Here is a 10,844-nt window from a genome sequence, read left to right as displayed (position 1 = left end):
GTCTTGTTTCTCCTCATCCCTCAGCCACCTTCTCACGTCGTCGCTGCTATGTTACGTGGAAGACAACAGGAGTGTCTCTTGGCCAACACCTCGTACAATCTTCCCACGGCCTGGCACATTATATTCCTGTAAGATTCTTTCAGTACTGAGAAAAAGCAGAAGGTGGCCACATAGAACATAAAAAGAATGACCCAGTGATAGAATGAGGAAATTAATACAGTCCTGTATGCTTTAAAGAAAAGAGTCTCTCAATACTTACCAGCCTATCAGAGATGGGGGTACTTGGTACTTGGGGTACTTGGTGCCATGGGTTAGCTGTTTGGGTGGGTTGGATTGGTTGATGGGTTGGATGCAATGATCTTGAAGGTCTCTCCCAACCTGGTTTGGTCTATTCTATTCTATTCTATTCTATTCTATTCTATTCTATTCTATTCTATTCTATTCTAAATAAAGGATGATATTTCTAAGCTTTAGCCTTCCAAGACAGGGAATGCTTTCCATCCCAATCAAACTAGGCACTAACTCCATATAAAATGGGTAGGAAAAACTCATCAACGCTCTAAAAGTTAAAGGTTCTAAGGGAGCACTTTATTAAATACCCATTTATCTCCAAACTGAAACTTTAATCTGAGAGCACATGGACTATAGGACCTTGTGAAAAATTTATGCATGGCTTTTCATGTGTCTGTTCCTACTCTTGCAACGTAGTGCTTAGAAAAAAATCCCTTAGCATTACCAAAACTCCCAACACATCACCATTGTCTTCCAAGGATAGTCTTTCTCTCCATATTTATAAGAAATGGGTACTAGTGTGTCTCACCTGCATCACTGAGTCAGCAGTTAGTGTTTTTGCTCCTTTCTCCACAGCTGATACCTGAGAAAAGTGAATCAAAGAGATTCTGACATACAGGATGCCTCTTCCACATCGGTAGTATTTTCACCAAGGTTTAAATATCTAGCCTCAGGATTTTGTGTCTTCTTCACGTAGAAATATTCTCTTTTTACAAAAGGTGAGTTCTGTTTTCTCCTCTTTACCCTGGAAAAGTGTTCAACAACATTTTACAAAACTTTTGCCATTAGCATAGCACTGATACTGTAAAAAGATTTAATTGATATTGCTAATACCTGGTGTTGCTTGCCTGTTTGATTGAAATGCCACCATAGTGTTGGTATCCATACCTGGATGTTACAGCTTGCAATCACAGAATGGTAGGGGTTTGAGAGGACCTCCAGAGATCATCTAGTCCAACCCACGTGCTAACACAGATTCACCTTGATCAGATTGCACAGGATCACATTCAGGTGGGTTTTGAAAGTCTTCAGAGGAGACCCCACAGCCTCTCTGGGCAGCCTGGTCCAGTGGTCTGTCACCCTCAAAGTAAAGAAATTTTTCCATAAGTCCAAGTGAAATCTCCTGTGTTTGAGTTTGTAGCCATTGCCTCTTGTCCTAACTTAAGCACCACTGAGAAGAACCCAGCCCCGTCCTCATGGGCTCCACCCTTTAGATATCTATATGAATTTACAAGATCCCCTTCTCAGGCTTCTCTTTTCCAACTGTCCATGTGTTTGGCCATGAGACATAATTTAAATATAGAGGGTTCTGGGACTACATGTCTCTTCCAGTTAAGGAAAGTTGTCTCATCTTGGACTGTTACCTGTTTGCAATAGTGCAGTTACAGGACCCATAGTGCTCTTGGCAGTCACGGAAGTTTACAAAGTCATATAATCACTGCTCACTAATTCTTTAATTATGGAAAGGTCATGAAAAAATGATGCATACATTTGTAGAACAAATTTGGTGCTGAGAACTTGAATTCACAGAAGAAGGTACCTCTCTAGTGTCATCTGGACTCTTCTGAATTGTATTCCCCAGTGAGAGAGTTCAGATGCTCAGTGAAGTGCGTTCAGAAGAGCCACGTGACATTCTTTGGTTGCTTGCAAAGATAGAGGTATTGCTTAGAAACTTGTATGAACTACTGGCTGTTTAATTTCACACACTAGTGACAAGGAGTATCAGTTTTTGTCAGCTTGTGGGAAGGTTACAAGGAGCCCTTTGTGGCAGAATGTGCTGGTACCGCTGAGAGATGCAATCTGCTAACAGTCACCACATGCACCTCTCCTCTCCTTTACGAGGGTGCGGTGTCTGGTAAAACAGCAGGCCTAAGAGACTGTGCTGCAAGACAATTAAGAAATGAAAACAGATTCCAGAAATGCTACCCAAGAAAGTGGGTGAATCATCATCCCTGGAGGTATTTAAAAAGATGTGTAGACATGATGTTTAAGGACATGGTTTAGCAGTGAGCTTGATAGTGGTAGGTTAATGCTTGGACTCAATGGTCTTGAAGGTCTTTTCCAGCCTGAACAATTCTATGATTATAAACACAATAAATTCTTAGCAATGTAGGTAATAAAAAACCCAAACAGTATAGCATCTTAGTGTCTGTACTCTGCCCTCAGGGCTGGCATGGGGGTGAAGGGCAATAGGGGTAGAGGTATATTCTGTGATTTCACATATTTACAAAGGGAGCACTGGAAGGTGTTCTCCCTTGAGGTTCAGGATGTTATGAGCTTAAGATCAAATAGTCAAAAATGTCTTCTGCTTGTATTCTCAAATTGTGACACTAAAGGCCTGGGTTTGGTTTGTTGTATTGTGTTGTATTGGTTTGTTTGTTTGTTTAAAAATGTTTAGTACTATTATAAGATTCAGAAACATTGAATAACTGTAATTACTAAAAATGGTCTGCAAGCATGAGATAACCTTTGAGCTATTTGAGTGTGAGCAGCCTGATCATTATCACACTGGTTTTAGAGCAAGGTTAGAATGCAGCTCTCCAAGCTGACCAGACACTGGTGCACTATAATGAAGCCAGTAGAATGTGAATTCTGTTCCATTAGAATTCATCAGTCAGTCACCTGGTATTATTTTCAATCCAGAGATATGGGATTCTGGCCTGATCTAAAGACTGATTTATGTGATAGGATCTGTAGAGCATAGTTGGTAGTTTTTCATCTTGTCCTTGATGTCTTTAAGAAGGTAATTGCTAGTGTAAGAGTCAGGAGATCTGGGTGTTGGTTCTGCCTCACCCATACACCTCTGATATATAAGAAGCTTTAATCAAAGTGGCTACACCCCTCCTCAATGGCTTGCCTTCCAGGTCAGTCTCTGAGGTCTTAGTGATAGGGTACCTCTCATTGAGCACATGGAGCAACAGTGCTCTTCATATGCTTTTAATTATCGTGCTAGAACAATGCCAGTAACAACAGTATCCGAAAATACAATGCAGGCTGTATGGAGAAGTGAAGTAGCTTTACTAGAGCAATGGAATTTTCTTTTGCAGGAATCCACCCCATCTCATTTTCAGACCTGTATTTCATTACCTCTTGTCATAGAAAAGAAACTGTCATAAGACCTTACTGTGAAAGCCTTTCCTTCTCCTCCAAGTTTAAACACATACACCAACAATGTATGAGTACTTTTTCAGTGCAGAGGTTTGAAAGCTCTGATGCTCAATGAGTTCTATCTTTCCATTCAATGCCAATATCTGGCTACCTCTATTTGGTTTTCTAGCAAACAGATTTGGAGCATGTTTGATCAGCTCACTCAAGCTACATACATTTTTCCTACCCCATATTTCTGTGTTGTTGCTCCATCACATGAACTTGACTGTCCAGATTGTCCAGCCACTTCAGCATTTTCTTCAGTCATTTACAGCAATTTGCAAATCATGTTCTTTGTTCTGGTGTGTGGCAAATGCTGGTGTGCTCTTCTGCAGCTCTGGGCCAGCCCATGATGCTAGCCCAAGCTGATAAAAAGCACAAGCACCTTGTGTTGGAAAGTATTGCTCTCCAGCTGCCCTTGTCTAATGTTTCATGTCTGAAATTACCAGAAACAAATTAGAATCCCAGGAGCCTGTGGTAGGTGTGAGGGTCTGTGGTGTTATGATTTTAGACCTCCAACTTAAAGGGCTCTAAGTCACCCTGGAGGATCTGCATTAGCTGCATGGAAAATTTAATGTCTTAGGTTTGGTGCACAATCAGTTCACAATCTCAATATGCTAAAGCAGATGGTGTGAGAATCCACTTAAGCTACAACAAGCCAAGCTAGAAGGCAGAAAATATCCCCAAATTGTCTGCTGAATTTTCTGACATCATGATGAAACATCAGAGTTTGACTTTTCTTTCTCAGATTGATCTTTGTTTTCTTATTTTGATCTTTCTCAGCCAAGACACATCCAGGGCAAGGAGACATGTTGTGAGAATCTTCTTAGGTTGACTGTCCAGAGCCCCAGGCCTTTGCACAGAATAATTAATGATCACCTTTCAATGGCAGGATTTAACAGGGACGCTACTCTGAAGCTTATGTAGTCTTATGGTTTACCAGGCTTGTTTCACTTCCTGGCAGCCAAGAAGGCCAATGGCATCCTGGCCTGCATTAGAAATAGTGTGGCCAGCAGGAGCAGGGAGGTCATTGTGCCCCTGTACTCAGCACTGGTTAGGCCACACCTAGAGTTCCGTGTCCAGTTCTGAGCCCCTCAATTTAAGAAGAACATTGAGACACTTGAAAGTGTCTAGAGAAGGGCAACAGGACTGGTGAGATGCCTCGAGCACAAGCCCTGTGAGGAGAGGCTGAGGGAGCTGGGGTTGTTTAGCCTGGAGAAGAAGCAGCTCAGGGGAGACCTTATTGCTCTCTACAACTACCTGAAGAGAGGTTGTAGACAGGTGGGAATCGGTCTCTTCTCCCAGGCAACCAGTACCAGAACAAGAGGACACAGTCTCAAGCTGCACCAGGGGAAGTTTAGGCTTGAGGTGAGGAGAAAGTTCTTCACAGAAAGAGTTGTTGGCCATTGGAATGTGCTGCCCAGGGAGGTGGTGGAGTCAGCATCCCTGGAGGTGTTCAACAGGGGATTGGACATGGCACTTGAAGCCATGGTTTAGTTAGTCATGAGGTGTTGGGTGACAGGTTGGACTTGATGATCCTTGAGGTCTTTTCCAACCTTATTGATTCTATGATTCTATGATTTCAAGGGAAAAAAAAACCAAAAAGAGCCATCTTGTAGGGTAAATTCCAATAAGGTGAGGCCATCTAGTGCTCTTTATCAGTGTTACAACTTCTGTGTTTACTTCTGCCCCTAGCTTGTGCTCTGGGATTATTTTTCTGCACCTTGGGAAATACCTCATTTGTGAACAGTGGCTGCAGTAAACTTATCCTCTAGATAGAGGTCACCATGGACACACAACAAAAGAAGCAACTTTTATTTAATAAACATGCAAACTACAACATATGTGAGTCAGAATTGTACAAAGCTAGAAATAAAAATGAGAATTTAAAATTTAGCTACAAAACTGGAAGAGTCAAAGCACTGCCTGGGAAGGCTGAGGCCTTGGAAAAGTGTCTGCAGAGTTTCTGGGTAAATGAAAGAAAGCACTTCACCAACAAGGAGAGCGGAGGCGACGCCTGCACTGACTTGTGTCCACTAAAATGAGGTGGCATTGCCTCAAGATTTGTACTTTAACTGTGGAGAAAAAATGTATCAGGAAGGGCTTATGTGAAAATGAACTTGTTACAGAAACAGGAAAGTCCTGAGCTGAGAAACTCAGCTGACAATCCTGAGGAAGTGCTTTGCAGGGCGGACAGGCGGTTCAATCCCAACACTGACGTAGAGAGAAGCAGCAAATGACAAGAGCTCTGCTGAAAAGCCTGCTTTGTGCTTTGTTCCCCATCATCAGAACAGGCAGGATGAATGAAATTAAATTAAGATCTTGTGATAAAGGCAGTGTGAAGCTGTTCTCAGCGCTCTTCTCTGTCATGCAGAATTCAGCATGCCCCTGCTTGCTTCATAAATAAGGTACCTCTGCTTCTCCTGCAAAGGAAAGGAGGGACATGGACATTGCAGACAGTGAATGACATTATGAACTAAGACTTCTTTGAAGTCTTCAACCAACAACTTGCTAAGAGAGGAGACACTGCAAACATTTGTAGCAGACAAGAAGTCATCAATTCATGAACCATTATCTTTTTCAAATGACATATTTTCTCCATAAGGAGCAAGATATTTCCAGTGCCTCCTTTGAGTTGTTATGTGGCCTGATTTGGGTCTGGGTGCCTGTGTTGCTCATTGCACTCTTTACTGTATGAATTCTACAGCTTCTGCTAGACTAGGAAGTTGCTAACACAAATATCAAGGCCATTCATTTAGATCTATTTGACTTTATTGGTGGGAGAAGCAATTTGTCTACAAGGATCAATCAAAGAAACAGAGGAGTAGCAAACCTTAACAAAAAAGATAGCATTTAAGTGCAATGTCAATACCAGACAAATCAGCTAATCCCAGGTTTTGACTTAATCAGGAGTAATTATGAGGTGTTATACTTACAGGACTGCCTTGCAGAAGGAGCATTTGTTGTTATATGTCTTCCCATCAGAGCCACAAAAGGGTTGGTAGAGTCTTTCACAGTAAATAGGTCTTCCTCTCTCTAACCTCCTGTATTCACTGCAGTCTACCTGCAAAGACATGATAATTTTGCTTAGCAGCCCTCTTTCTCACACTCTCCATTCACCTACAGAAATAATAAATGTACAAAACTTTTGGACAAGCTTGTCAGCTGCTCTGGAGCAGCACAATCAGTGGGGCTCCAGATTACCTGAACCTAGGCCTGAAACCTTCCTTCTGACTGAGGTGTATGATGCTACCCATGTCAGGTGCTGAGCACCTCCAAGGACCTTGCTGTTTGTCAGAACAGTGATGGAGGTGTTTAAGGAGAGACTGGATGGGGCACTTGGTGCCATGGTTTAGTTGATTAGGTAGTGTTGGATGATAGGTTGGACTTGATGATCTCAAAGGTCTTTTCCAACCTGGTTTATTCTATTCTATTCTATTCTATTCTATTCTATTCTATTCTATTCTATTCTATTCTATTCTATTCTATTCTACTCTACTCTACTCTACTCTGCTTTATTCTATTCACTAGGAAAAATACAGCCCTTTTCCATCTACAGAAGAGTTGAGGCTTAAGAATTTCTTCTGCCTGATTGCAGTTGCTGGTAAATTCTAGTTTTCAGGGATGTGGAGAGCTTCTGTCTCTATTGCACAAGTACCAGCTCTTGATGCTGGAAGGATCTGCCCAGGCAGAATGAAGTCAAGTCCTATTTAAACTTGAGCACATAGACACAGGATTTCTCTTTAAAACTTCAATCCTTTGGCAGCACTTGATTTTGTTAAATTGATTATGTTTAATTTGTCTTTCCTAACCCTCATAAAGTCACAAACTGCGTATTTTTATCCAGAAATAAAGGAGAAAATCACTCACCTCATTCTCTTTGTCAGCATCTGCAATATAAAAGAGAATCACAAAAGGTTAAATAAAAAACACTGTTGAACACTGAATTTGCAGCTGGGAGGTATTCATTAGTAGCAGCCCTTCCAGCAAAACCAAGACTGACCTCCTTGAAAGTCAATACTGACATAGGCTCTCAGTGTTTAATAGGAGCCAGGTGTCAGGACCTATTAAACAAAGTAGAGCTTACTGTATTGTTTAGCCTAGAAATCTGTCAGCAACTGGAACAGCCTCTGCCATGGGAGGGGATGAAAGATACTGTTTCCCTTTTCACCAGCAAAAGATTGAAGACCCAAGAGTCAATACTGTGCTCAATGGCCAGTCTGTTTGGGATGAGCCAGCTCTTGAGCATGACTGGGGTTTGGCTCCCAAGCTTATTAAAAAAACCAAAAGAATCAGCTGTGGCTATAGGAAAGCCACACAATCCTTTTATATTTTGCTTTTCTGTCAGTAACAAGGATCATATCTTCATGAAAATATAGCACTAAATAAATATGATGATGCAATTTGAATCATAATGCCACCTTTAAAAGTGTTTTCCCATGCCTGTTGGTATGGATTCAAACTATTTGGCAGAAGGATTGGCTCCTATTTTGTATACCCACGGCATCTAATATAATGGAACCCTGTTCTCAGGTGGGGCTTCAAGCAGCTTCTTCAAAACAATGATAATTACACCTCCCAGAAAGCAATCAGGTAAGATTGGCATGGCTCTGCTAGGGTGACACATGTCTTACTTTCTTTAGGAATGTATTTTGTTCTTCTCCTGTCCTTCAGTTGTCGTTCTGCTGCTTCCAGGGCTTAAAAGACATCAGATAGAGGCTTTTGTACAGAAGGAGCAGGAAGAAAATGCACTATGATCTAAAAGACAGTGCAGCTCTAGCACTTTTCTCTCTGACTACATGGAGTTTTCTTTGGTCTTTAAAGCCATTGGGCTTTCCACTGAAACTTCCTTTCATGGAGCTGCTTACATCTTCCCATCAAATAAAGCTGTCCTAGATAGAGGAACCTGGCATAAATAAGGCTCCATGTCAAGCTGCAGTCTATGTCACCAAAGGCTTGGATGAATTTTCATTATTCTGGCATTGGTTCAGATTTAGCCCTCTTCCATAAACCCAGTGCTTTTTCTCAGGTAACCTCGTGGTATCCACTGTGTATTTGGGAATGAATAATAAAACAACAACACAAAGTGGCTCCAAAAGTATTGATCCGTAAAGTTTTAGTGCAGACAAGATGGAGCAGAAAGTTGAAGGAAGGGATTTGCTGGAATTCTAATGAAAGCAACATTCCTTCAGTTTTCTGCAGTTAATGAAAGCCTGACAGAGCAGGCTCCATCCAACCCCTGCCAGTTGATTGAAATTGGCATTTTTCACAAGCAGCCTGCTTTTTGAGACAGTTCTCAAGGCAAACTTTTCACAGCTGCTCAAAATGGATTATCTTGTTGAACAATTTTTCTTTGAACATGTTCATTGCTTTTCTTTCACATTCAGAATGCTGTTGAACCGCTGTACTGCAAGCAGAGAAGATTTAGACTCTCAAGTCTAAATGTATTTATTGTTTCAATTTACTTGTGGTTGGTTTTGTTTTTTAATTGCAATTTTTTCTTAAAACCCCCAAACTGCACTAAGTGAAGGCTCGTGGAATTCCTCCCAGCTCCCTATTTTGCCATAGAGCAGCTTGTGCCTCAAAGCTCTCTCCAGCCTGGCAAACTAACATCATAAGGAGGTTATTCAAAGCCATGTTACGTGGCCTGTGCATAATCAACTGTCTACTGCTTGCTCAGTTTGACCTCATCAAGTTTGGCAGGACAAGGACCTCATCAAGTCTGACAGGACAAGGACCTCATCAGCTCCAAGCTCTCTGCTCAGATGGAGAAAAAAAAGGTTAAGGAATAGGTAAAACTCTGCTTTGGTTGTGAGGATTTACAGCTCAGTTTTTAGCTGCAGTGCAGCCTGCATTCCTGATTCACAGTGCTGGTGCAGTGTTGCTTGCTAAATAGCACACGAGCATAACATTTCACTCCCCCTCTGCCACCCAAGTCCAGAAACCATTGCAGCAGACTGAGAAGCTTGCAGTGTTTGAACACTACAGCTGCAATATATCAAGAAGTAAAAGATGTTACTCACTTGCTAGGCAAAGAAGTGCCAGGGCGAGAAGCACAAAGACGCCTGTTATCTTCATGGCAGACATGGGTTCTGGAGCTGCTCCCCAGCCAGGCTGTGCTCTGGGTATTCCAGTACACTTAGCTTAGATGTGCACTTGTGTGTGTGTGAGAGCAGATATATATATACACACAAACACACAGCTGGAACCCTGATGATGAAATCCCTCTTCTGGAGAGGCTAATTAGAAGAAGGTGTTGTCCATGGGTAGTATCAATAAGAATGTCTTCTGTATAGCATGAAGGTCAGCAAAGATGAACGTCACAGCATGGATTGTGTTGATAAAGGAGATGTATTGTGCTGTGGCTAATCCCCTTGCCTAATTAACTGTTTCATCTCCATTAGCGAGCTCAAGGAGTGACTCAGTAAGGTGGTTCTGTTATTGCCATATTGACTCTTGGAGCTGAGCAAAATTCTCAGGGGAAAAAAAACCCAATTCTTACTGAGTGCATGCCAAAAGTAGAGCTGGAATGCTTAATTCCTATTATCTTGAGAATTTTGGAGACCCTTGTCTGTGGGTAGAGGTGATGCTGATTACTGAGCCCTTCAGACTGTGCTGTGGTAGTAATTTCTGCTTGGAAAATTCTGTCTTCTATGTGCATACTCTCACCTCCAGAGCCCAGAAGATCCCCCAATCTGTCAGTGTTGTTCTGCCTTTAGAGTTCCACTGGTTTAGAGCTCAGAATCAATGCTTTATGAGAGAAGGAGCAAATACCCTGTATTGCACTGCCTAGCAAAGAGAAGCGAGGAGTTTCCAGGCATTGTGCATCCAGTGAGTTACTGCTTAGTGTGCTGTCATGGACATATGGAGCAGATCCTGCTGCCTGCCTGTCTTTTTTGTTGCTCTTTCCAGCGCAATAGGTGTGGTTTTGTATGGGATTCCTTAAATGACTCCATCATACCAATGTGTTAGTGACTTAATCAATAGGCACAATTTTCTGGCTTTTGTAATACAGACCACAGATAGAGTCACGATGGGAAAATCAGATCTGGATCATAGTTTCATGGAGTTCAAAGCAACATGAAGTTTTGAGCCCCCATAGCTTTGTTTGAGTTCATCCTTCCAGAACGGCCTTCTCGGTACTGATTTACAATGTAGATGTGCAAATTATCTCAGTTTGAAAGGTCGCTGTACGTTGTCACAATGCACAGTATTTCAGTGATGACCTGCCCTACTTTGCAAGATAGCCTGGGCCTTTTCCCCCATGCAGGAGTTAGGGTCATATGTGCTGATTTCACTAAGGCAGAGGGACTGAAAGTTCATACAGGAAAGGTTACCGTATGTCAAGCAGACCTTGGGTGCCACTAACTCATCCCAAGAGGGATTCAGATCATCTTGTCTATAAA

General features: G+C 42.0%; 1 protein-coding gene across 1 annotated transcript; it reads right to left on the bottom strand.

The window, feature by feature from the left end:
• Nucleotides 1-5,228: 5,228 nt before the first annotated feature.
• Nucleotides 5,229-9,694, bottom strand: SPINK9 (serine peptidase inhibitor Kazal type 9). Its single transcript, XM_068159791.1, has 4 exons — nt 9,462-9,694; nt 7,309-7,328; nt 6,375-6,502; nt 5,229-5,861 (listed from the first exon to the last, which is right to left on the bottom strand). The coding sequence occupies exons 1-4, from the start codon at nt 9,523-9,525 to the stop codon at nt 5,816-5,818; spliced, it is 258 nt and encodes an 85-aa protein (XP_068015892.1). The 5' UTR covers nt 9,526-9,694; the 3' UTR covers nt 5,229-5,815.
• Nucleotides 9,695-10,844: the final 1,150 nt, after the last annotated feature.

This window comes from Melanerpes formicivorus, unplaced genomic scaffold (assembly GCF_026170545.1).
Source record: "Melanerpes formicivorus ecotype bairdi unplaced genomic scaffold, bMelFor1.0.p_v2 SCAF_2, whole genome shotgun sequence".
In the NCBI taxonomy this organism is placed as follows: Eukaryota; Metazoa; Chordata; class Aves; order Piciformes; family Picidae; genus Melanerpes; species Melanerpes formicivorus.
This window is presented reverse-complemented; position numbering and strand designations above follow the sequence as displayed.

Excerpts from the sequence above, each read along its gene's own strand:
- SPINK9 (XM_068159791.1), bottom strand. The coding sequence starts at position 9,525 with ATGTCTGCCATGAAGATAACAGGCGTCTTTGTGCTTCTCGCCCTGGCA. Across the intron at positions 7,329-9,461 it reads GGCACTTCTTTGCCTAGCAA|ATGCTGACAAAGAGAATGAG; the intron begins GTGAGTAACATC and ends TTTATATTGCAG. Across the intron at positions 5,862-6,374 it reads TCCTTCTGCAAGGCAGTCCT|GAGAAGCAGAGGTACCTTAT; the intron begins GTAAGTATAACA and ends TTTCCTTTGCAG.